This window comes from Lampris incognitus, chromosome 17 (assembly GCF_029633865.1).
Source record: "Lampris incognitus isolate fLamInc1 chromosome 17, fLamInc1.hap2, whole genome shotgun sequence".
NCBI lineage: Eukaryota > Metazoa > Chordata > Actinopteri > Lampriformes > Lampridae > Lampris > Lampris incognitus.
The window spans coordinates 24,776,082-24,803,022 of NC_079227.1; the positions used below are offsets into that span (position 1 = coordinate 24,776,082).

Below are 26,941 nucleotides of genomic sequence, written 5' to 3' on the forward strand. Positions count from 1 at the left end.
GGTAGCGTGGCCGAGCGGTCTAAGGCGCTGGATTAAGGCTCCAGTCTCTTCGGGGGCGTGGGTTCGAATCCCACCGCTGCCAGAAGTCTTTTTTCTTCTGTTATTTAACCTCCAGTCAACATGTGAGAAATTAGTACAAAGCGCCTCTGTGATCAACCTTGAACCTGTGAATCAATGCTGCCGGGAGGCGCTGTAAAGAAAGATACATCCCAAATGAAAATTTGGCTGCGGCATAATAGTAAAAAAAAAGAAAAAAATCCTTTCCTAATCACTTTTCCTTAACCTCAGTGGAAAACGTCATGAGCTCAAGGAAAGACGTGAAGGAGAATTCATAAGTACTTTGGAAGAGACAACCGCGGTGCGTTGCTAAGAGAATCCGACTGCATTTAACCCAGGCCGCGTAATCATGCGACGGCGGATTTAATTACAATGTTCCGAAGATGGCCCACTGACAGTGCGTCTTAGATACTTAGTCCCGTACATTCTTACCATGTTGTTTCATGCAGGCTATATAAACGTGGATAACCCGGTGAAAAATATTAATCACCAAGGTTGGAATTGAAATAAAAAAAATAAATATAGGTTAGTCACAAAAGTGAAAGGAAATTGTTAAATTTATGCAAGATAGGCATTACATGTCAGGCCTACAAATCTACTACTGTTCATATCATTCTTAAATTTCAAACATGTTGGATTTTTCTTGAAAGACAGACTTCTGTGTTATGGTTATGCTGATGATGATCTGATTATAAGCCTACGCATATAATACCTGAAGAACCACCACATAACTCAGTAAACACCTTGAAATGTTGACTTGATTGTGTTTTGAAGTTGTTGTGGCTGATACGGGCTATGGATGTGACAAAACAGTTGATTCCCCGAGGATATTACTATAAGATACTCAAACCCGATTTCCTTCACCACCTGTCTGTAGTTCCCGAATTGGCTTAATTGGCCATAACCCTTTATATCTTCTCGCTCATGTTGCTCGTTTGTTTTCGTCAACAACCCAAGAGTGCGTCGCTTTACATATGGCCCGGTGTACCGTAAAGGGATGTATGTATGTAAGAAATACAAGTATGTAAGGAAAGAATGTATGTAAAGGAATGTTGGAGTGTATTTTAAAGGAAGGTAAGAAAAGAGGCATTGAAGCGCCTTTCCTTAGCATGAGGATCCGACCAGCTCTTATCGTGGCCGCCTCTTAGATACTTCCGGGTAATTACCGTAAAGGAACCTTGCCGAGCAAAAAAATACTATTGGAGCGCAGCTTCAAAGTACGCCGTGAGATCCGTGAGCGGACTTGATTCGCTGTGCATTATGGGCACGATCACGACACGAGCTCCTCCCCACGTGTCTGTGCGAAGTCAACTTGGTACCACCAGCAATGGACTTCAACTGTGTTAGCTGCAGGTAGCCAGTCCCCCTTTAGAGTCCAATCTCAGTTTACTCATGAGATAGCAAAACCCCCCAAAACAAAACAGCAACTGTACGACGTCGTCAGCAGGTGAGACCCGTTTTATTTTTGGTTGTTAGACAGGGAATGTCAGCTGTAAAGCAAAGATCCGATGAATGACTTTTTTAGAATTAATTTGACTGTCTTCTGTAGGTGGCTAGTAAAGCTAACGTTTGGTTAGCTAGCGGCGCCGGCCACTGAGCCTGGGCTGAGATTTAGATACCCACGTCGCTTACTGCCAGCATTAGCCGTGGCTAGTGGTATGGTTGGATAATGTGCATGCCACACCTGTTACAACTGTTTTGTGGACAGGGTAAAACTTTGAACCTTTATTTGCAACGCAGGTCCGGGATAGGGTCTGATACGTTGCTAGCGTGGCTGCTTTTAGTCACCGTTAGCTTCACAAGCTAGCTTGATAATAAACTAAGACTTCTCATCACACGTAGCGCTGATGATTAATAAATGAACTGCACCATCGAAAAGCTCCAGGTGACATGGGTTATGTTTACTTAAATTAATGCTTTTACGCGGACGAGGCGTCTAACTGGGGTTACGCGTTCTTGCATCATGTAAATCTGACTTTGTTCGTGGTTGTGTTAGTTGATGAACGACTAATTTCGTGGGCAAGCTGACTCAAGGTTTGTAGAAATTCGCTTCCTGTAGGGGCTTAGTTTAAGAGATCGCTGTTAGCATACGACGTCTTCACTTACGGCGGTGCTGTTTTCATGATATTCGATGAATGATTGGATTTATTGTTGTTTTGCTGAATCACATCCACCTCGTGTCACAACACTCATAGCTACTGCACCAAGTGTTTGGCACACCCTGCACTTTTTCACAGACCTGACCTCGACATGAATATAACGGTGGGAGTGTCGCTTAAATACCGTGTTCAGTGTTTCTAAATACTGTGTTCAATGCTTCTTTGTTCCTAGGTGGAGTGTCTTAAGCTCTACTGCCTGCCCTCCCCTGTGACATCTTCCATATCCCTACCTTCCTTTTCACTCTGCCTCTCTCAATATGGCCAGTGGGGATGAAGATGACCCCATTATAGACGAGGTGTGTCTTGAGCTTAAAGCCAGAGAATTTATGTGAATGTAGCTATTCCACATGTTATTTGTCAATGCTAATAAAAATTTGATCAAGTAGCTTGCCCCAAGATCAGGTGCTCAGCCTATTAGAAATGAAGTGATTCAAAGAAACATTTAATAAGTTACTCAATTATTATTAAAATAGGCATTTTAAGGGGGAGTTGGAAGATGTTTGGCTAGAAGCGGGGTTGCATTCTTTAAAGACAGGCTATGAATTTTGGCTGTTTGTATAATGTTTTTCTATTAAAAAAAATCAACAATTGAATACTATATTGTAGGAATTGCAGGAAAGAAGAGACAGACAATTTCTCTCATTGGCTACCTGAACACGTGTCTTTTATTTTCTTTATACAAAACCAACAGCCTGAGCAACATAGCGCTGCCCCAACCAATCATCGCTGTAGCTCACCCTGTCAACCCAGAAACACTTTCTTAAAGCAACCAGAACCGATTATGGTGAATTATGGCCATAGAGTCTGTTACATACGTCCCCCCAGAATTCACCATAATAGAAAAAGTCAGCTTGGAGGGGAGTGGATGGCCCGGCCGCAACGGCTTCGCCAAACAGGTGCAGAGGCCAGGGTTCTCACAGGAAGGGCCTTAGGAACCCTGTGGCGGCGTGGGGGTAGGGTGGGGGGTGGAGGAACCTTAGGGGCATTCTTGGGGGGTGGGGGCAGGGTAGGAGGGCACCCCTGCCGTGGGAGCTGGTCAAGTCCAACATGTCAGTCCAAGTCCAGGTGAGCCAGTTTGAGGCGATCCAGTGAAAGGCGCTCTGGCTTCTTGCCGACTTCAACGACACAGTGCTTGTTCCCGGTCTCCAGGATGTGGAATGGCCCATCGGAGGGAGACTGCAGGGGTCCACGATGGGCATCATGGCGGAGGAAAACGTATTCTGCCAACTGCAGACTTGCGGGGATGTGAGAGTGTGGGAGGCCGTGTTACGAAGTGGGGACCGGTGCAAAAGCTCTGGCGTTATCCAAGAGCGTGGTCTGTGGTGTTGGGGACGAAATCCCCTGGGACCCACAGCGGCTGTCCGTAAACTAGTTCAGCAGACTGGAGGTCCTCCTTAAGGGGGTGGTCCTGATGCCCAGCATAACCCATGGGATCCTGTCGACCCAGCTGCTATCCTTGAGGCTGGCCCGAAGAACAGCCTTCATAGAGCAATGAAACCGCTCGCAAAACTTATTGGCCTGTGGGTGGTACTTGATGATGCGGTGGAGCTTCACCCCTATAATCTCTGTGACTGCGTTCCAGAGCTCAGACACAAACTGTGATCCCCTGTCCGAGGAGAGGTCAGATGGGGTGCCAAACCAGGCGACCCAGGTCCCGATGAACACCTGGGCTATGTCGGTGGATGTCGTCAGTGACAGTGGGATGGCTTCTGGCCATCGAGTGATCTTGTCCACCGTGGTGAGGAGATAAATAAAAACATGTGAGGGGGCCAGGGGGCCCACTAGGTCCACGTTTACATGGTCAAACCTCCTTTCGGGCACTGGGAACTGTGCCGGGGGGCTCTGGTGTGGCGGTGTACTTTAGAGCGCTGACACTCCACGCAGGTGTCAGCCCAGTCTCTTACGTCTTTTTTGAGTCTGTGCCAGATGAATGGCTGCCACTAATCTTTCAGACGGCTTTTTGCCAGGGTGGGAGAGGCCATGGACAGCGTCAAAAACACAGCACCTCCAGCCAGTGGGAATGACGAGCCAGGGCTGACCTGTGGAGACGTCGCACAGGAGCATGGTGCCAGCGTCGTCGAAAGCCACGTCTTCTAACTGCAGCTCTATCACAATCGTCCTGAAAGCCTGCATGTCCGGGTCTGTGGCCTGGTCAGCTGCCATTCGGGCATAGTCAAGACCCAAGTGGACGGCCCCCTCAATGGCTCAGGAGAGGCAGTCAGCGATGAGGTTGGTTTTGCCAGCAACATGCTGTACATTCGTGGTGAACTCCGAGATGTAGGAGAGGGATTGTCCCCCCGCCAGCAGCTGTCATTGCTGGCGGGCAGACCATGGCTCAGCCGCCTTGGCCATGGCAAACGTCAGAAAGTTCAGAAGGTTTCAACAGGTGAGCCTTGAGTGTCTCGTATTTATCCTGTTGCGGAGGATTTTTGAGGAGGCTCACCACTCTGGTTGTTGTTGAACTGCCAAGAGCTGACACCACATAATAGTATTTTGTGGTGTCTGCGGTGATTTCCTGCGCTTTTGTCTGGGCGAACCAAGCCGAGGCCGACGACTCCCAGAACTCCGGCAGCTTGAGAGAAACTGCATTAGTTGTCATGTTCACGAAGAGTTGTCTCTGGAAATGTCCAGCAGACAAATGTCGGGGTCACCAGTGTAGGAATTGCAGGAAAGTAGAGACAGATAATTTCTCTCATTGACTACGTGTGTGTCTTTTATTTTCTTTATACAAAACCAACAGCCCGAGCAACATGGCACTGCCCCAACCAATCATCATTGTAGCTCACCTTGTCAACCCAGAAACTCTTTCTTAAAGTGACCAGAACCGATTACGGTGAATTATGTCCATAGAGTCCGCTACAGATTTTGTAATTAAACATTTACAGATATCTGACTACATATAGTTCCTCCATTAAAAGAAAGAAAAAAAAGCTTGTGTTTACAGAATCATTCATTCATTTATCATCAGCCATGGTTCTTATATTATAGCATTAGTTTTGGACACTGGTGTTTAACAGTGTCACATGCCGCCACAGAATAATCTATGTATGGGGAAACACTGCCGGTTTGCCATCATCCACCCTAATCTGAATGCAGCATGATAGTCATGGAAATGATTGTGTAGACAAGGGTAAGCAGAATGAAATTATATTTGAAATTAGTTGTTCAGTTACTCAGTGACAATGAGATTCCTTGGGGTTGTAGTTACGCATTGGGTGTACATAGAATAACTTGGAGCAATGTTCTGTGTCTTTAGATTGACGTGTATCTGGCTAAAAGTCTTGCAGACAAGTTGTATCTGTTCCAGGTAAGTTTGTCTCAGTGCATTGAGTTTTAACTTTGAACCTTATTGCCTTATCATGGCCCCCTTTTGTAACCATCAATTAAAAAAAATTTTTTTTTTTAATCAGTTCAGTAAGATTACAAGAATTTAACTTGGTAGGTTACTCACATGAAACACACAAGATGTAACACAATATATACACAGACGGGGCACCCTGGTGGCTCACCTGATAAGAGTGCATACCACATAAGGTTAAGTCCTTACCGCAGTGGCCTGGGTTCAAATCCAGTCCGGGTCTTTTGCTGCATGTCATCCCCGATCCCTCCCCTGCCCTTCCTGTCTCTCTCTTGACTATAGCTATCAAATAGATGGAAAAAAAAAATATATATATATATATATCGTCCCCCCCCCCCGAAACAATCAATGGTGTAGATAAAAGTGCTTAACAAATGAGGAACGGAATATTAACATAGATGTAGGAAAACATTTTTTTTAATGCATTTCAGTACAAGCTTTTGTTCGTGCGTCACGCACTTTGTCATTTAAGCACATTGGCAGCTGATGAGTGCGTGACGCACGAAACAATCTTGTACTGAAATGCATTAGTTTTTTTCCCTACATCTATCTTTTTATATATACACACGCACGCACACACACACACAGATAGTATTTAATTTGCTGTATAAACTTGCTGTTGAACTTCTAATGCAAACAAGCTTTTTTTTTTATCAAGGTCTTTTTATTGTAGATTTTCACAGTATACAAAACACAAACTACACTATCCACCCAGCCCGCCCACCTACCCACCACCCTACCAGACCTGAACCACTAAATTAGTCGTTCATTTTACATACTTGCCGAAGAATAGAAGCAGTAATGCAAATAAATTTGCCCCAAGGGTTTAAATACATCCCACACATCTATATACATATTTGGCCGATAAAAGGAGGGCAGATCTGTACAATGTACAAAGAAATACATGTATGTAGAAGGTGTTATCTAACAACTTTGTAAATGGGTAAAAATCAATAGTGGGTATCCATGATACAGTATTCAAACTTAAATATTACACTAATAAAAGGCATACAGAATTAACAGAAATGCGTGTAGATATGGGTACTGGTTTCCTGAATACTAGAAATGAGAATAAGCCCTGCTTGGGCAAAGAAGCAGTTCAAATAATATATTATCTGTAATGTATTTTAACTGTTCTGTGTGTGTAATTAACAAAGTGGCATTATTCATCGATTAACATTTTATATTAAAAATAGTACCCTGTTCGACCATCAACCATGACCTATGATGACGTGACTCATCTATCTGCCAGGATCAAACCTAAGCAGCAAAAGGTAATATGGGTTGCTTTAGTTAACACCCCTCAAGATCTATATTTATTGTTTGACAGCCTATTTTCATTTTCAAATGTGTTTAATTTCTATCATGTCCTACCTGCTCTAATACTATTGTGTGTTTGTGGTTTACTACCTGTTGTATAGGTGGAGTTGGAACTGGCTATCAACACTATGAGCCCCAACTACTGTCGCAGTAAGGGAGAACAAATTGCTCTCAATGTGGATGGTACATCCTATGATGAAACCAGCACCTATTCAGTGTACGTTTGCTATCAAACATAGTCCGAACTGTTGGACCCCAGCTACTTAATGTCATTAACTGATTTGAGTCACCTAAATTACAAGCCCTGCCACCACTAGTGTTGCAGAGATGTGCCATATTGTGCATTGATGATGGGCTGCTGATATAATGTTGCCCAAAATTAATGTTGCAGCAACCAATGGTAGCTTTAGTCAGCGGTTTCTTGTCAATCAATCAATCAAGTTGCGTTTTAAATAGCGCTTTTCTAGCTGCAACAGCCACTCAAAGCGCTTTACATTTCTGGTCAAATCTAAATTTCAGACACCTGTTAGAAGCCGTTTTCTGTACAATCACTACCTATTTCGTATGCGTAAGGCCACCGAAATGTGATTTACAACGATTAACTTATTCACACGTGTAGTACAAAAAGATTTGACATGGGCCGTTTGAGACTACTGACATTAAGCAGACCAGTGACAGGCCTTAGTCGTAAGAAAAGAATATCATAACCAAAATCCCATGTGATACCTATTGTCATAAAAGAATATCATAACCAAAATCCAATGTGATATCTAGTCTCATATCACAGTATCCATATATTGATGTATTGCGTAGCTATAATTCAAGGTGATGTGCATCTCTGTCTGCCAGTCTCCTGATTTTGAGCAACACAGAGACAAACATTCATTGCATTCCATATCTTATTGTTTTTGCGCAGGAAGATGATGGACAAACAAATGTTCTCATCCATTCAGGCCACCACCAACACCTCAAGATATGCTGCTGCAGTGTTTCGTAAAGGTCTGTTCCTGCTGACCAGTGCATTCAGTAACCTGCTACAAAAGCATGTTTATGTGTTTTCATTTGTTGTCACGTCACAAAAGCCATCGGTGTGTTCGCTGAGTAATGCATACATTGTACTTGTAACCTGTCTCCTAATGTGTGTGTGTGTGTGTGTGTTTTTAATCTTTTCATAATCTGATTTTTGGAGAAAAATGTAAAATTTACATGAATAATGACATGATAAAATATTTTAAAGTTGGCACCGCAACAATCAAGAAAACGTGGTTTGGATTAAAATGTATTGTCTTTGTGTTTTTTTTTTCCCCTTAGCCCGCCTCTGTGTTTACCTGGGGAATTTTTTTATTCATGTCCTGTTTTTACTGATCTAACGAGGGCTTTTGGTTGTTGTCTGTGTCAACAGGGGAGCTCCATGTCACACCTCTGCAGGGAATCCTTCAGATGAGGCCCAGCTTCACCTACCTGGACAAGGCTGATGGCAAGCATAAAGAGAGGGAGGCAGGCAATGAGGGTGTGTTTGTTTTTATGTTTATGTGCTTGATTCAAGCTGTGTGTGGTGTGCATTTTAATGGTGTAATAACAAAAGAGATCCCATGGGGTGAAAGTTACAGACACAGATGAGTAAATTGTAAATTTTTGTCTGCAGGAGGAGATTCCTCACAAGATGAAGCTGAGGATGATGTGAAGGCTATCACTGTAAGCATGCTCTCTCTCACTCTCTCTCGTACACTCAGTCATTCCCTCACTTAATACTTTAAGTTGCAACTTTACTTCTCTTTGTGTTTCTTTGTAAACGTCTCCCACCACTCCAGGTTAGGTTTTCTCGTCCCGAGTCAGAGCATGCTCGGCAGAGAAGGATTCAGTCCTATGAGTTCCTCCAGAAGAAGCAGGCGGAGGAGCCCTGGGTTCACCTGCAATACCATGGTGTCAAGGTGGGGGGCAAAGTCATTGTAAAATGTGATGGTGCCACTTGTTTCCACTTTCTCGACCCATCAATGAAGTACCAACGTCAACGTCAAGTGTCAGCTGGTGTCAAGTACAGATGTAGTCCATTACTTTTGCTAGTGGAGTTAGTTTTAGCCTGTTGATTCTAAGATGTCTCAATTTGGTTAAATGAACAAAAATTATTGATATTTAGTCAGGTTTGTCTCTGTAAGAAAATAATATCATAATTTATTTTGAGTACATTGTTGGCTGGTATTCTTCTGTTATCCATTATCAGTACAGTGATGTCCCTACACCTAGTGTTTATAAAAAGGGCTGGTCATGGATGGCTGGTCATTATCATGTCATCATTTGTTCAGGATGGTCGGTCAGAGCACGAGAAGCAATACCTGTTCTGTCAGTCAATGGATGCCACAGAAAACCCTGAACTGGTTAAAACTCCAAAGTGAGTACAAAAATATTTTCCAATACAGTTAGTTTTCGGTGCCGGAGTTTGACCAAAGTGAAATGATCACTTTATTACACTACCGTTCAAAAGTTTGGGATCACCCAAACAATTTTGTGTTTTCCATGAAAAGTCACACTTATTCACCACCATATGTTGTGAAATGAATAGAAAATAGAGTCAAGACATTGACAAGGTTAGAAATAATGATTTGTATTTGAAATAAGATTTTTTTTACATCAAACTTTGCTTTCGTCAAAGAATCCTCCATTTGCAGCAATTACAGCATTGCAGACCTTTGGCATTCTAGCTGTTAATTTGTTGAGGTAATCTGGAGAAATTGCACCCCACGCTTCCAGAAGCAGCTCCCACAAGTTGGATTGGTTGGATGGGCACTTCTTGCGTACCATACGGTCAAGCTGCTCCCACAACAGCTCAATGGGGTTCAGATCTGGTGACTGCGCTGGCCACTCCATTACCGATAGAATACCAGCTGCCTGCTTCTGCTCTAAATAGTTCTTGCACAATTTGGAGGTGTGTTTAGGGTCATTGTCCTGTTGTAGGATGAAATTGGCTCCAATCAAGCACTGTCCACTGGGTATGGCATGGCGTTGCAAAATGGAGTGATAGCCTTCCTTATTCAGAATCCCTTTTACCCTGTACAAATCTCCCACCTTACCAGCACCAAAGCAACCCCAGACCATCACATTACCTCCACCATGCTTAACAGATGGCGTCAGGCATTCTTCCAGCATCTTTTCATTTGTTCTGCGTCTCACAAACGTTCTTCTTTGTGATCCAAACACCTCAAACTTGGATTCATCCGTCCACAACACTTTTTTCCAGTCTTCCTCTGTCCAATGTCTGTGTTCTTTTGCCCATCTTAATCTTTTTCTTTTATTGGTCAGTCTCAGATATGGCTTTTTCTTTGCCACTCTGCCCTGAAGCCCAGAATCCCGCAGCCGCCTCTTCACTGTAGATGTTGACACTGGTGTTTTGCGGGTACTATTTAATGAAGATGCCAGTTGGGGACCTGTGAGGCGTCTGTTTCTCAAACTAGAGACTCTAATGTACTTATCTTCTTGCTCAGTTGTGCAACGCGGCCTCCCACTTCTTTTTCTACTCTGGTTAGAGCCTGTTTGTGCTGTCCTCTGAAGGGAGTAGTACACACCGGTGTAGGAAATCTTCAATTTCTTAGCAATTTCTCGCATGGAATAGCCTTCATTTCTAAGAACAAGAATAGACTGTCGAGTTTCAGATGAAAGTTCTCTTTTTCTGGCCATTTTGAGCGTTTAATTGACCCCACAAATGTGATGCTCCAGAAACTCAATCTGCTCAAAGGAAGGTCAGTTTTGTAGCTTCTGTAACGAGCTAAACTGTTTTCAGATGTGTGAACATGATTGCACAAGGGTTTTCTAATCATCAATTAGCCTTCTGAGCCAATGAGCAAACACATTGTACCATTAGAACACTGGAGTGATAGTTGCTTGAAATGGGCCTCTATACACCTATGTAGATATTGCACCAAAAACCAGACATTTGCAGCTAGAATAGTCATTTACCACATTAGCAATGTATACAGTGTATTTCTTTAAAGTTAAGACTAGTTTAAAGTTATCTTCATTGAAAAGTACAGTGCTTTTCCTTCAAAAATATGGACATTTCAATGTGATCCCAAACTTTTGAACGGTAGTGTATGTAATGATTAGAGAATACAGAGGTAAGATTTAATCTCTTAATCTGTAACTTTTCATTCTGTATTGCCCTTTTTAATTTAATAACCAGACGTCCATCTGCATTTGCTTGCCTGATCATTTATTGCCACTCTCACCTCCGCTTCAAATTATTATTTGGACACTTAGTCCAAATAATTGTACTTGATTATAACAGTTAAGACAAAATTTAACAATGCGGCTTTGCTTTACTTTTGAATAAAACCACTTTTTCTGTTTACAAATATTGATAATGACAATTGAAGGAAAAGCCTCGCCAGGCTTAATATTTCAGGACATTTTCATTGAGGTCAGACTTTTAAAAGTAAAAAAAAAAAACCCAAAACGGATATGGATTATTGCTTTGAGTTTTAAGAGGTTTTGCAGCTCCTATTCTCCGTATCTTTTATTCCTGCCATTATGAATGATTTCCCTTAGCTCTCCCTTTGATTATTTCTGTATTTCCTCAGGGAGTATCTGGCAATGCTCATGCCTCCTCTGGCAGAGGAAAAAGTGTAAGTACATCTTACTAGTACTAGTTTATGGGGGGGGGGGGGTTTAGTCTCTAAAGCCATGAAGTGTCCTCTTATGCCGTCTCACCCATTGTTTTTCTGAATATATCAGTGTGAAGCCTGTTGGCCCCAGTAATGTACTTTCAATGGCTCAGCTCCGCACCTTGCCACTGGCTGAACAAGTCAAGACCCTGATGAAAAATGGTTAGTAAACCTTTTTAAACAAATGTTAAAATACCTTAAAAAAAAGCTTTAGGGGTGTCCGGGTGGCGTGGCAGTCTATTACGTTGCCTACCAGCATGGGGATCGCTGGTTCGAACCCCCATGTTACCTCCGGCTGGGTTGGGCGTTGGACACGATTGGCTTTGTCTACGGGCGGAAAGGCAGATGTGGTTGTGTGTCCTGGTTGCTGCACTAGCGCCTCTTCTGGTCATTCGGGGCGCCTGTTTCGGGGGACAGGGAACTAGGGGGAATAAATAGTGTGATCCTCTCATGCGCTACGTCCCCTTGGCGAAACTCCTCACTGTCAGGTGAAAAGAAGCAGCTGGCGACTCCACATGTATCGCAGGAGATATGTGGTAGTCTGCAGCCCTCCCCGGATCAGCAGAGGGGGTGGAGCAGTGACCGGGACAGCTCGGAAAATGGGGTAATTGGCCAAGTACAAGTACAATCGGGGAGAAAAGGGGGAAAAATCCTCCCCAAAAAAAGTTTTTGGTTAAGGTGCAAATATATGCAAATAAATGTAGAACATTTAGCACACTGCTGCGGACCAGTGTCATATGAGTTACTTTACTAAAGATCTGAGCAAGAGCTGTGGAAACCATTTAATAAAAATCTGCATCTCAGTAGAAATAATTGTGCATTTATTAAAAAAAAAAGTGTGTATAAAAAGTTGCATATAAAATGTTATTTGATGTTTTCTTTCTGACAATGTTTTACACTTCACATCGTTCTCTTTCTTTTAGTCAAGGTGATACCTTTTGCCAACTTGATGGGTCTGCTAGCTTCTGGCACTGACTCTACTTCAGTGCTGCGCTGCATCCAACAGGTGGCGCTACTTGTTCAGGGAAACTGGGTTGTCAAGAGGTGAGACCAGGCAGCCACTCTGAGGAACAACAAATATCCTCTCATAGAAGGAATGTCTTGAATAGCTTCCACATTTCTTTAAGTTAAATTTATTTGTGACAGTATACCAAAGCAGACTTTGTGCAGTGAAAGCCCATTTTAAGAAATGAGTATAAATGAATAGCCATCATAAAATGTATACACAAGAGAGAAACATAAAGCCAACTAGACTTCTGTTTCTTGCAGTTAAATATTTCATTGCTTTTAACTGGCGTGCTGGCTAAGTAATCTGTTTTTCCTTTCCCCAGTGATGTTCTGTATCCTAAAAACAGCTTCAGTCCCCACAGCGGTGTCCCTGCTGAAGTGCTGTGTCGGGGCAGGGACTTTGTGGTGAGTCATCGTCACTACTGTTTTCCTTCTTGAAACTTCCTTTTAAAATATCACAATAACCACGTTTGCCCCAAAAGTCAGTCATCATGTTTGACTCTGAGTTCACGCTGTATCATCACCCCATTTAGATGTGGAGGTTCACCCTGGAGCGTTCTGTGATGAGAAGAGAGATTGCCGCCATCATTAAGGTAAGGACTAGGATCATCTCTTGTAGGTGTAACATGTAGGATCATTGGCCCCCACACAGTTGAGGGGGCAATTAAAGCATTTAAATATGCAAACAGCACCTGTTTCCACCCATCAGTCCCAATAATCTCCCCCTTCCTTGGCAGAGCTGCGTATGTACAGCGTCTATTACTGAATGAACAGAGTACTACTTTGCAGAACATAATACAATCCATCACTCCAGTGCCAAGGGAAAAAGTAATGCTACTGTTCATTTACAGTTAATGACAAATTATATGGTTAGAGCAGAGTACATAGTGACTACAGTGCATTTTCATTTTACTTCCTATTATCATCCTTAAGATGCTCTGATATGCAAATAACTTTATTGCTACTCTTTGTACCTGAGGTTGTTCCTTTGTCATGTTTTGCAATGCATACCCATATTTTTTTTTGGGTGGCATGGTGGCACAACAAGAAGGTCCAGGGTTCAAACCCCAGGCCATCTCAGGTTCTTTCTGTATGGAGTTTGTATGTTCTCCCCATCTCTATGTGGGTTTCCTCCGGGTGCTCTGGTTTCCTCCCACCATAAAAAAAGACATGCATGTTAGGGTTAATACTCCTGTCTGTGCCTCTGACCAAGGCAATGGAAAGAAGAACTGGAGTTGGTCCCTGGGCGCTGCACCACAGCTGCCCACTGCTGCTATACAATAGGATGGGTTAAATGCAGAGAACAAATTTGTTGTAACAGTGCATTTTGTTGCAAGAATACAATGACAGGGCGTCCGGGTAGCATGGCGGTCTATTCCGTTGCCTGCCAACACGAGGATCGCCGGTTCAAATCCCCGTGTTACCTCCGGCTTGGTCGGGCGTCCCTACAGACACAATTGGCCGTGTCTGCGGGTTGGAAGCCGGATGTGGCTACGTGTCCTGGTCACTGCACTAGCGCCTCCTCTGGTCGGTCGGGGCGCCTGTTCAGGGGGGAGGGGGAACTGGGAAGAATAGCATTATCCTTCCATGTGCTACGTCCCTGTGGCGAAACTCCTCACTGCCAGGTGAAAAGAAGCGGCTGGTGACTCCACATGTAGCGGAGGAGGCATGTGGTAGTCTGCAGCCCTCCCCAGATCAGCAGAGGGGGTGGAGCAGTGACCAGGACAGCTTGGAAGAGTGGGGTAATTGGCCGGATACAATTAGGGAGCAAAAAAAACTAAAAAAAAAAAAAAGAGAATACAATGTCAAAATAAAGTGGCTTTCTTTTTTGGTACAGTTGGTTGAGCTTGAATTTTTATCTCGTGTAGGATGTCCTGGAAATGTGGAGTGTAAGTGATTTTGTGACTACTTTGATCTGACAGGGGGACAGCAAACCTAAGGGTAAATGAATAAATTAGCAGTTCATCTATCCATCCTTTCTGGGGCGGCAGTAGCTCAGGAGGTAGAGCAGGTTGTCTGTTTACTGGAGAGTTGCCGGTCGATCCTTGGCTCCTCCTTGCAAAAATGTCAAGGTGTATCTGAGAAAGGCACCTAACCCCTAACTGCTCCCGATGAGTGGGTTGTTATCTTGTGTGGTTGACACCGCCATCGGTGTGTGTGTTTGTGGCATTGATTGTAAAGCGCTTTAAGTGTCTGTTGCAGCTAGAAAACTATATAAAATGCTGTCCATTTATCATATACTTACACACATCTGGTGGATGAAAAGCTAGACTAAGGTAAAAATCACTGGTTTGTTTTGATTTAACTACCAGTTTGGACTTGTACATTGGTCCCATAAGGTTGTGTTAACAGAGCAGATGTAAACTGGAGCAGAGGAATGATTTCATATTTAAAGCCGTGAGGGAATTCCCCAAAGTAGAGAGGCTTTAGTACACACAGACCCCCTCTCAGGTGAAGACACTTTGCGGTACAACATTACATTCTTGGTGCTGAGCAGCTTCATTGGAGATGTAGTGGCTTATGTTGTTTGCCCAAGGTTGCTTCTGTAACCATCTGCCTATTACTGCCTCATCCTCTCTATTAAATGTGCTAATGATTTCTTCCTCCTTTCTCTCCTAGCTTCCTCCAGAGGATGTGAAGGAGTTCCTGGAGCATGTAGCAGTGCCACGCATCAACCGCGGCTGGGAGTTCCTCTTGCCTAGTGATGTTGACTTCATTAAGAAACACCCAGATGTGGCCCACAGGCAACACATGCTGTGGCTCGGCATTCAGACCAAGTAGGTCACACTCGGGTGTAACAAACACGCCCCAGAACTGATAAAGAAGATGAGATTAATCATTTTAATATGCAAAGCATCACCATTCAACCCGGGTATTATCACCATCAAAATTGTTAGGTTTAATCACATATTGTTCTCCATTGAAGGATATGGAGTATAACATCAGTAATCATCTTTGTCAGAATCAGTTGTGTCTCTTTTTTTCCCTGAAGGTTGGAAAAGGTCTTTAACTTCTCTAAAGAGGATTTCATGCCAAAGGATGCTCCACAGCCAGGTAATTGAAAGCTTTGGCAATCACCTATCAGTACTTTCTGTTTTCCATTTAGTTAAACCGAGGTTTCAGCACACAGTGCCTTCATCAGATTTTGCATTGGCTTCTCTGTGATGAAGGCACTGTGTGCCAAAAGCTGGTTTAAGAAATTTTTTTTTTGTTTTTTTGGGTGGAGTAGATGGGTGTGCGGCTTTCCATTCTCCTTTTATGAACTGGTCACCATAAGCCAGCAGCTCCTTGAAAATATAGTGTGTGTGCCCTCCTACGCAAACACTATTAATCAGAACAAGTAACTTGCTTAAGCTAAAGTCAACATCTGATATTTTCTAGCACCTGTCCACATCAGCGGGGAGCAGCGTCTAAGGACAGCCCAAGAGCGTGCCCAGGAAAACCAGTCGTCACTACAAAAGGACCTAAATGCCAGAAAACAGAGTACACAGACAGGAAACATTGTCCATTTCAAACAGGAACCGGTCAGCCACATGGAAGATGAACCGATGGATACAGACTTCCCTTCCTCTTCCTCAGTCCCTAATGGTTGTGTCAACGGATACCCCAGTGCCATTTCCCCCGCTGCTGATCACACTAACCGTAACGGCGGGAGCCCAGTTACCTCTCCCTCTCCGGAGCTCCGGGACTTTGTGTCAAAGACTTTCAAGAAACATATTGTACTCACGCTCAGTGAGCTTAAGAGGCTGTTCAACCTCCACCTGGCCTCCTTACCGACTGGACACAACCTCTTCCACTCCATCTCAGACCGCCTGCTTCAGGACACCATACTGCTTTGCCAGTGTAAACAGATACTGGTGCCTGTGAGTATTTATGAGTGACATATTCAATATAAAGGTGATCATAGATCAGCTCGTAGACCAAAATTATCACGTTCTCCTTGCTGATATCCCCATCTATTTTTGTTGTATTTTCACATTTGTTTGATTCCTATGGAATTGAGAATATTGTCGTCATTCCAGGTATTGATTTGTTGCATGGCCTCATCCTACAGCATGATCAGAAAAACTTGGGATGATTGTTCTTTTCAATTAAGTTCCACACAATGATGTTATATTATGGGTAAATCCATAATATAAGGCCACATAGGAAGGGAATATGGAATTTATTTGCAAGAAAAGTCCAAACAGAGGCCTATGGTAGATATCCATTATCCAAACTGCTTATCCTGCTGTCAGGGTCGTGGGGATGCTGGGGCCTATTCCAGCAGTCATTGGGCAGCAGGCAGAGAGACACCCTGGACAGGCTGCCAGGCCATCACAGGGCTGATGGTAGATATGCGGTGTATGATTGTGGAATGGCATAAAAGTGCAGAAAATGGAAAAAAAATGGAATACTTCTACTTTGTTGCAGGTGTACCTACACGTTGCATCTTGGTACTCCGTGGGTTGTAACTTTCACTCAGTATAAGGTCACACAAAGCAAGTGAGAATAATTGAGTGCTCCCACGTGTTTCCCATGGAAAGGGCTTTGAAACACAGAGGTAATTGTCTGCTTTGTCTAGATTTAAGAGCCAATCCCAGTCTCGACCCCCATATTATTAAAACTACCGGCACTGGCTGAATAAAGGTACGTTATTTAACTGTAGCGGGTAGTCAACTGAAACATGGCTATCGGCTTTCTCAGACAAAACAAAGGACTTAACGGCCATTTTAAGCTTGTGACAGCTCAGTTTCTGGGACAGTGCACTCTGAGAAATGCACCGGGGACATTCTCAGGTTCCACTTGGAAAATTGAACCGAATACCATTGTGTACTTGTACATTTATTGGAATATGTGGCAGACAGGATTGTTGTCTGTAATTGGACTTTATGACCAATACTTTTTGTCTTAGAAGTTGAGGTCAGTCTGCATTTTGATTTTTAAGGTGTGTGTTTTTCTTGAGCCCCAGCATGTTTGCAGTGGTGTTTTTGCATAAGGCTGATATTGCCACACTCTCTCATTTTCCTAAGCAGGTAGGGCTCCTGTGGTGTCTCAGGAGCATTTGTCTGGCTTTGGTCTTATCTTATCCCATCTAGGTCCTGGAGGTTATTGGGTTTTTGAAACGGTGTAGGGGAGGGAACGGCTGGGTGCCGGATCTGTTATGCGAAAGGTTGGCTTAGAAGATATAGCCCATTACTACTCAGTGAAGGTTCGTCTTGGAGGACGTTTGTCAGTTTGACCATATCTGGGATCCGGTTACTTGGCCTGGACCTAATGTGAAGGATGAAGGGCAAGAAGCTTAATTGTCCATACGATGCGAGTAGTGGTAAAATATGGAGAGAGCTGAGGTCGGTTGATTGTGAGCCGATCAAAGGGCAGTTGGCTTTTATTTTTTATCAAACTTTTAAGCACTTTTCAAATCAGCTATTGCATAATGGTTTGTAAAATATATTATTATTGTTATTATTAAGCACATGAAGATTGTATGCCAACAAATGTTCATTTTTGATTATTTCTATCACTGTTGTTTTTAGGACAATAACTAATCCGCCACTATCTAAATCATGAACACTTTGCAATATTTAATTTTAGCTCATTTTTGTGGCTACTGTTTTGGACTTTCTTGGGAAAACTGCAAAAACAACTATAGTTTTTTACATCTTCACCATAGCAGCCAAATGCAAAGAATGAGGTGGAAAGCGAGTTTGAAGAAAAGGTGAAGTTGCTTCAGATATTGCCCACCAAGTTCATAGTAGATATTCACCAACAGATACTACAGAACCTCTGTCTAAAATTCTAGTTCAAACTTTTTTTTTTCCGACGATGACAGCATGTTTAAATTTCAACTGGTATGGGCGTCCGGGTGGCATGGCAGTCTATTCCGATGCCTACCAACATGTGGATCAGCGATTCGAATCCCCGTGTTACCTCCGGCTTGGTTGGGCGTCCCTACAGACACAATTGGCTGTGTCTGCGGGTGGGAAGCCGGGTGTGGGTATGTGTCCTGGTCACTGCACTAGCGCCTCCTCTGGTCGGTCGGGGCGCCTGTTCAGGGGGGAGGAGGAACTGGGGGAAATAGCGTGATCCTCCCACGTGCTACATCCCCCTGGCGAAACTCCTCACTGTCAGGTGAAAAGAAGCGGCTGGTGACTCCACATGTATCGGAGGAGGCATGTGGTAGTCTGCAGCCCTCCCTTGATCGGCAGAGGGGGTGGAGCAGTGACCGGGATGGCTTGAAAGAGTGGGGTAATTACCCAAGTACAATTGGGGAGGAAAAAAAGGGGGGGGGAGATGCGGTCACTATTTTGACATGATATGAAATGGGACTGGCATGTATCACAAGTGAAAGCTTTACTTTGTTCACTTTTTACTTTTCATGTTGATGCTTTGCATAAAAACACATGCCCAATTTCTACCAATGCACTTAATGTGCATTTACACCTGAAACCCAGTATGACCACAATACTACATTTGTCACTCTGAGGCCACAGTCATTGACCAGCTTTATTGGACATGTTAAAATGCCACTCTTTCTCATCTTGGGTTTTTATTCTTTTCCTACCTTACTGGTCTGTCCTTTTCTTCTCTCTGTAGTTTCCCGCCCAGACCACAGCGGCCGCTGATGAACAGAAAGTGTTTGGTTTGTGCGAGACGGGAGAGACGTTTGACAAGGTAAGCCCAAAAAGCCTCAGGAGTGCTCTGAAGGTAAAGCGTTCACTTTTAAGCTGCTTTAGATTTTATAGAAGACTTTCCAACATATCTCCATTGTCTAGGTTTCAAAGATCTTTTTATTCCAACCTTTTCTCAGATCTCACCCAGCACACAATTTCTTAAACTCATTTTTGGATGTTTTTCACTCCTTGCAGCACCGTCGGCTGCTATATGACGTGTTTACCAAGAACTACCGGGTGAGGAGGAGCGTGGTGCAGTCTAGACTGACCCAAGAGTTTGGGGATAATGTCACCAAGGCAGAAATTGACCGGCTGCTTAAGGTAAGAGGAGGACCTGGGACTGTTGGGTTAGCTAGATTTATCAGCATCTACCCTAACTGAATAGATCCAGTTCCCATGGCCTGTCCTTCCCAAGCGGTTGTTGGCAAAGTGGCATAGACAGTGTTCCAGTGTGGACACAGCTATTCATTGGTTATAGTAATAATCCTGAAGTCATTTTTGTTTTAATTAACGATGCCTTTAGACTCTGGTAATTACAGCGGCATTTGAGTAATCCAAATCCCAGACATGGATGCAGAATGAAACAGTCCAGTGCTGTAGTGTCAACACCTTCCCCCACCGCCAATTAAACAAAGCATGGTTGTACTACTGCTGATAAAGGTTTTTTTTTTAACTTCATTTATAGGTTTTAAATATATTACAAAATTGTGCACAAAGATATTGCATCAACGGCGTTATTTCAGACAGCGGACCAAAAAAAAGTACTGTTTCAGGGGGTATTATAAATCCTAATAATCTTGGTGAGCATAGTAAAAATAAACAAGAAAGTGAAGTACAGACATTGGAAAATTGCAGGTAATAGATAAATAAAATAAAGTAAAATAAATAATAAAACATCCTTCCAAAGGCATAATGGCGTTTGTACAGTCCAATAGGAGACTGACTGAATCTAGACCTTTGTACTTGTGGGAGGGAGCTCGGTTTTAGTCTGCCTACATGAGATAAAAAATGGCTGTCATACGCTATAGAATATGTCAGTTGAGCCTCTAAGAGTATATTTTTTCTTGGTGGAGAAACTGCATAATTTGGGCGGCACGGCGGCATGTTAGGGGTAATACTCCTGTTTGTGCCCCTGACCGAGGCATGGCAAGACGAACTGGAGTTGGTCCCCAGGTGCTGCACGGAGGCTGCCCACTGCTCCTAGCTACACAGCTAGGATGGGTTAAATGCAGAGCTTAATTTCCCCACGGGGATTAATAAAGTATATCAAAAAAAAAAATCAAAAGATCTCTGATCCACTGAATATGTGATGGTGGGGATTCTTGCTTCCATTTAAGCAGAATTAGACGTCTAGCTACCAGGGAAGCAACAGCTACTGAGTTAGCCTTTTGTTTGGATAAAGATAAGTCATTTTGGACAACACCAAAACTTGCTGTTAGAGCAGAGGGTTCAAATGGTATTCCAAATACCTCTGTAAATGTCTCAAAAACAGAGATCCCATGAAGGGAAAATCTTGGACAAGTCCAGAAAGTATGAGTAAGAGGGCCTATATGTGATTTACATCTGCCACAGTTAAGATCTAAATCGGGGTAAATCTTAGAAAGCTTTTCATTTGAAAAGTGTAGGTGAAGTACCACTTTAAATTGTATGAGCCTGTGTCGAGAGCAAATAGAGGAAGTATGGACTCTTTCTAGTCATCCCCTGACAATTCAACTTCTAAGTCATGTTCCCAATGAGATTTAATTATTTCAAGGGAAGGTCAATTAATGGCTGAGAGTATGTCATGTACTGTAGAATCTCATCTAGACTGGATTCCTGTGGAAGTTGTGGAAATTGGGATGTTTCATTAAAGTAACGGATTTGTAGATATCGGAAAAAAATGTGGTTGTGGAAGATGGTGTTTTTGGGATATCTGATTAAGAGGCAAAAACGTTGTCAACACAAGTCTTTAATTGAATGTAACCCTTGTCTTTCCCCCTTTTCCCCCCCAATTGTATCTGGCCAATTACCCCACTCTTCTGAGCTGTCCTGGTCGCTGCTCCACCCCCTCTGCCAATCCGGGCAGGGCTCCAGACTACCACATGCCTCCTCTGATACATGTGGCATCGCCAGCCGCTTCTTTTCCCCAGACAGTGAGGAGTTTTGCCAGGGGGACGTAGTCATGCTATTCCCTCCCCCCGGAACAGGTGCCCTGACTGAGCAGAGCAGGCGCAAGTGCAGCGACCAGGACATACCCACATCCAGCTTCCCACCCGCAGACACAGCTAATTGTGTATGTGAGGACGCCCGAGCAAGCCGGAGGTAACACGGGGATTCGAACCGGCAATACCTGTGTTGGTAGGCAACGGAATAGACCACCACACCACCCAGACGCCCGTCTTTCCCACAATTTGAATGTAGAATCAGTCAAAGATGGTGGGAACATAAATTCCTGTTAATTGGAGCAAGTACCGACATCAGTCGCAGACCATACCTTTTCCTAAATTGCATCACAGTTCTTAGAGAGTGGTATTGTTTACTGAAAGGTTTGACTGTTAGCGGGAGTGCCGTACAGAGCAGAGATGCTACTGAGGTCTGTTTGCAATACAGTGATTCTGTAGTAACCCAACCTGGGGGTCCGTAGCAGAGCTATTAAGCCAATAGAGTAAATTTCCTATACTTGCTGCCGAATAGTAGAGCTGGACGGTGGGCAGTGCTAGGCCACCAGACGTTTTTGTTCTTTGCAAGTATTCCTTTCGAATCCCAGGGGTTTTACCGTTCAAAAAGAAGATATCAAATAAAAGGTTTTCTCATGGTTTTTACATCTATATATATCCCTATCCAAAGAGTACCTCAAACAAACTCTTATTTGAGTCTAGGAAGTACTCCTACCCTAACATTTTTAGATTTTATAAAAAGATATCACTTTGTCCAGTATATTAAAGAATTTTTTTTTACGGAATAAAAATTGATATACACTGGGAAAAAAAACAAACAAGTGAATTCAGGCAATGTATTAATTTTTACAGTTAACACGACCAGCTAAATATAATGGAAGGAGTGACCATCTGTTGAAGTTGTTTTTTGTGCATTCTAGTTAGGGGGGAAAATTGGCTCCAAACAACTTTTTTATGTGATCGGGTTACTTTTATTCCCAAGTAGGTGAAATGGTCTGAAACAATGTTGATAAAGGTGTTTTAATAAGCTTCTCCTACCAATACCCTGTTGGCCACAACAGCTTTATTCTTTAAATGTTTTCCACCGTATCATGTTTTCCTCAGGGAAGTGCTGCCCAACAGTAAACATTAAAATGAGAAACTACAGAACTGTTAATGATTTGGATATTTGCAGATTAATTATTGTTGGCTGCACGGTGGTCCAGTGGTTAGCACTGTTGCCTCACAGCAAGAAGGTCCTGGGTTTGAACCCCAGGCCATCCCAGGTCCTTTCTGTGTAGAGTTTGCATGTTTTCACTGTCTGTCTCCGGGTGCTCTGGTTTCCTCCCACCATCAAAAAGACATGCATGTTAGGGTTTATACTCCTGTCTGTACCCCTGACCAAGGCAATGGAAAGAAGAACTGGAGTTTGTCCCTGGGTGCTGCAGCTGCCCACTGCTGCTATACAACAGGATGCGTTAAATGCAGAGAATAAATTCATAGTAACCTTCAATGACAAAATAAAGTGGCTTTCGTCTTTCATTTCAAGATTGTCTTAAAGAACGCCAGCAATGGACAGTATCGGAAAGGATGATTATGCATTTAGATCTTCTGGATTGTTGCTTTAACATAACCAAGTAATGACTCATTCAATGCATAACCAGTTAAGTGGTGCTTTTTAAACACTGTTCAACAAAATCTTGGGAAGGTCAAAACTTACAAGGTAGGGCCCTTTTTTTTTTTAAGGTGCTATTACTTTAAATGGGTTCACCTCGTCAAGAAGTAGTTATCAACGCGGGAAATTAAAAATAAAGCAATTCTAATCTTGTGCGGCTCATGAGAGCCCTCTTATTCATAGGCTACATCACCCGGGCTCTCCGCCCTTTACTGCATGGAGCTAATATCTCCTGTGCTGTGATTCTGCTTTGTCAGGAGTGTTGCAGCAGCAACGGTGGGATGTGGTACCTCAAGGGAACGTTCCAGTCCTGACACGGAGAGAGAGCACACCCGCTTGTTGTCGTCATCATCAGCCGGTCCAATTGTCTCCCCAGAGCCTAATGGAGGGGGGAGGGGGGCTCCGCAATGGAAGGCAAAGCAAAGAGACAAGAGCCAGTCATAGCTCCCCCGGCTCTCAGGGCAGAAGAATGGAGGACAAAGATGTGAGTCATCTGGTCAGCTCAGAACATAAAAGCTTTTCCTAATTTAACTGAAATCATCCCGACCTTTCTAAGTGTTCTGGTATGAGCTTGGTGTCGAGTTATTTCTGACATACTCGCACTAAGAGCTTGAGTACAAGATGTCGTACAAAAACTGTGGGGGGGGTGACTTTTCGAGAGATAAGTTTGAGTCGGTGCCCTGGTGTTTGATTAGTTTTTGGTTAAACTTGTTTTACCTGAATGAAGATGTGTTCACTATTGAAAATGACTGAAGTCCAGCATCATTTGATCTTTTTCCCCCTGATTTGTTGCCTTTGCAAGAAGAAAATGTTTTTCTCCCTTGTTTTTCTGTATCCCCTCACCCACAAAACAAGCATGGAGTAAGGCCTTATTGCTTATTAAAAGAGGAAACATTTTTTATAGCCATTTTTAATTCTTTGATTTAGATCTGAAATGATCGCTGACTATGTTTACGCCACCTCAGACTACACAAAGGGAAAATAAGTTTATCTACTATTTTGCTGGCTGTACTCCGTTATATACAGGATCCGGTGTGCTTGGATTTAAAAAAATAAATAAATAAAATGGTGGCAGTGGAGAAGGGCTCAATCTTTTGAAGGAAAGCCAGGTTTCCCAAGTATAATGGTGCTGTTCCCATAGATGCTGTCGATGAACAAGCAAATCGTTCTGTTTCGATGCCAATTCAGAAGACCACATATGAGTCAAAGTGTAGAAAAGCTCCCTTTGCAGTTTGTATTGCGATAAATGCGAACATGGCAATGGGTGCAAAATTTCTCGATACTTGCTGCTCATCCTGAAACCCTTAACTGTTGCATCATTATCACATCATGGAAACATACTGACAGAATATGAAAATGTTGATTAAAATGGTTTGAGTTAGGGATTGTGCCTGCAGTTTCTGAATTTCAGTCTCTGCTGATTTGCAGATATGTAAGAAACCTGAGTGTGAATTAATTTGATAACCAATAAAATGCATTTTAAATAAAGATGTTGCAATACTCCACTGAACAATGTCACTGTTCATGAGTATGAAGGGATCCAATCTATTGATGTAACATGAGGGCAAAGTAGAAAATATCGCCAGCTCTGTGACAATCATTACATCTGGTGAGCTGTAGATTATGGTCCAGCATGAACACTGCACAGTCGACTGTTATTCTCTTTCAGTGTTGTATTCTGTAAATTGTGTACACACAACATCCATTGCACGTTGTCCGTCTAGGGAGAGAGATCCTTCCCCTGTTGTTCTCCCCGAGGTTTCTTTGGTATTTTTCTCCCTGTTAAAGGCTTTTTTTAGGAAGTTGTCCCTTATCCGATACAAGGGTCTAAGGACAGGATGTTGTGTTGCTGTAAAGCCCCTTGAGGCAAATTTGTGATATTGGGCTATACAAATAAAATTGACCTGAGTGAAGGCGGCACGGTGGCGCAGTGGTTAGCGTGGTCGCCTCACAGCAAGGAGGTCCTGGGTTCGATTCCCCAGGGTAGTCCAACCTTGGGGGTCATCTGGGTCGTCCTCTGTGTGGAGTTTGCATGTTCTCCCCGTGTTTGCATGGGTTTCCTCTGGGTGCTCCGGTTTCCTCCCACAGTCCAAAGACATGCAGGTCAGGTGAATCGGATGCGCTAAATTGTCCCTAGGTGTGAATGTGTGTCGGCCCTGTGATGGCCTGGCGGCCCGTCCAGGGTGTCTCCCTGCCTGCCGCCCAATGACTGCTGGGATAGGCTTCAGCATCCCCGCGACCCTGGCTAAGGATAAGCGGTTTGGATAATGGATGACTTGAGTGAGCAATACAAATGCTCTGCTGTGTCAAGTGATGCTGCTATTTTACTGTAAGCCTCCAATTAAGTGCCTCGGCCTTGCAAGGTATTCAGGAGAAACCCCCATTCGTTTCAGCAATTGCAGGAAGAAAAAAAAAAAAGAAAACATTGTTTCCCCCCACCGTCACCCACTCAATATGGTTTCTCATTATTAAAAATGTCCAAGTGTTTTCACTGCTAGTAAAATAGTCAAATCATTCCATATTTCAGGTTGTGTAGGTTAATAATCTGCAATTATTACCGCAAAGACTCACATTTATTTCCAATTGGTTTGTTGTATATCGGTCAATAAACACTGCAATACTGTTAAACCTGTCTTGTTTATTTTCTGAGGAATGATGCAGATAGGACTGCTGGTCCAGTAATGTGGAAACTGATAGCAATTATTTTCAGTTTAGTTTGGTGAAAAATTAATCTGAAAAATGAAACCACGCAACACAAACTTGTGTATGAATGCAGTGCTCATGAAATTATTTCAGGCAGCATAGCCCAACGTTTTTTCAATGGCAGAGAAAACAAGGGACTACATTTCAACTTCCTCCATAACAGTTCAGTTCTGGTACAGGGAACCGAGTCCCTTGCTGCTTCTACATGTATTATTAAGAGCTGTAGAAGATGAGATTTTTTTTCCCCCATAGGGTGTACCAGGGCCCCCATCATCCTAGCCATCTTTAAAAATGTTTTCATAAAGATGTCTTTGAATTTGTATAGGATCAAAACCTGATTTTTACTGCCATCTCAACTGACTGAATTATTTTCGGGAATCGGATTCGAAATTCCAATCTGTTAGGGTTTGCATAACTATAGCATTTGTCTGGGCTCAGATTTTTTTCATTTTGGCCTTGAGAGGGAGAAAAGTAAAGCCATTTCCTTATGTTAAAAAAACCCAAAACAAAACGACCTATACCCATTGGAAGAAAAACAAGCGCGATCTGCCTTTACAAACATCTCCAAATGCCGAGTCTGCAAAACCTAAGTTGTCAATATCTTACACCCAGGCTCCTCTCAAGCTCTCCAATAGTCACATGAAGGATGAGAGAGAGGTACCATTGTGTGTGTGTGTGTATATTACAGAGTACACATTGGTGATTTGCATGCATACCAGGGTGCCGATGACCCATAGAAACTGAGAAAATCTGATAGGCGAGTAAAACAGGTTTGTAGATTACAAGGAAGGATCAGATGTTTGCCAGATAGAGGGCAAAAGTCCCTGCTGCCTGTAAAATACTGCTCTTTTTCCTGATAGCACGAGTACTTATAAATGACAAAAGCACTGATTGTGCCCATTTAAACCCAGTCGATGACACAAGAAGCAAAATTGTCTAAGGGAGAAATGAATGTGTTGAGCTGTCAGTGAGGCACAGAAAACCGACCTGATACTGACGCAATTAAAAAAAAAAAAAAACCTAATTTCGATTATAATTTACAACCTATCTCCAGAACTGGGCACGAAGACAGATGCACCTTGATGGTCTCTTGCTGTCTTGGATGTTTTATACTGCAGGATAACAATAGAAATGGACATGGCAAATTGTTTTAACAGGTTAAAAACATTCACATTTCTGCATTTAAAATAATATACATCCCTTTGAAAGGTGTTTTTC

The 26,941-nt window shown here is 43.0% G+C and overlaps 1 protein-coding gene and 1 non-coding gene across 2 annotated transcripts; both read left to right on the forward strand.

The window, feature by feature from the left end:
* Positions 1 to 82, forward strand: trnal-aag (transfer RNA leucine (anticodon AAG)). Its single transcript has one exon. It is a non-coding gene; the product is annotated as a tRNA-Leu (tRNA).
* A 1,170-nt stretch (positions 83 to 1,252) lies between these two features.
* Positions 1,253 to 25,630, forward strand: polr3e (polymerase (RNA) III (DNA directed) polypeptide E). The gene is made up of 21 exons (XM_056297067.1): positions 1,253 to 1,504; positions 2,389 to 2,512; positions 5,473 to 5,523; positions 6,771 to 6,848; positions 6,996 to 7,111; positions 7,811 to 7,893; positions 8,297 to 8,404; positions 8,540 to 8,589; positions 8,706 to 8,825; positions 9,198 to 9,283; positions 11,466 to 11,510; positions 11,620 to 11,711; positions 12,473 to 12,593; positions 12,881 to 12,962; positions 13,091 to 13,150; positions 15,177 to 15,334; positions 15,550 to 15,611; positions 15,939 to 16,420; positions 19,134 to 19,211; positions 19,406 to 19,531; positions 23,278 to 25,630. Exons 2-21 carry the CDS (start codon positions 2,474 to 2,476, stop codon positions 23,332 to 23,334), a joined length of 2,094 nt encoding a protein of 697 aa, XP_056153042.1. The 5' UTR covers positions 1,253 to 1,504; positions 2,389 to 2,473; the 3' UTR covers positions 23,335 to 25,630.
* The last annotated feature ends 1,311 nt before the right edge of the window (positions 25,631 to 26,941 follow it).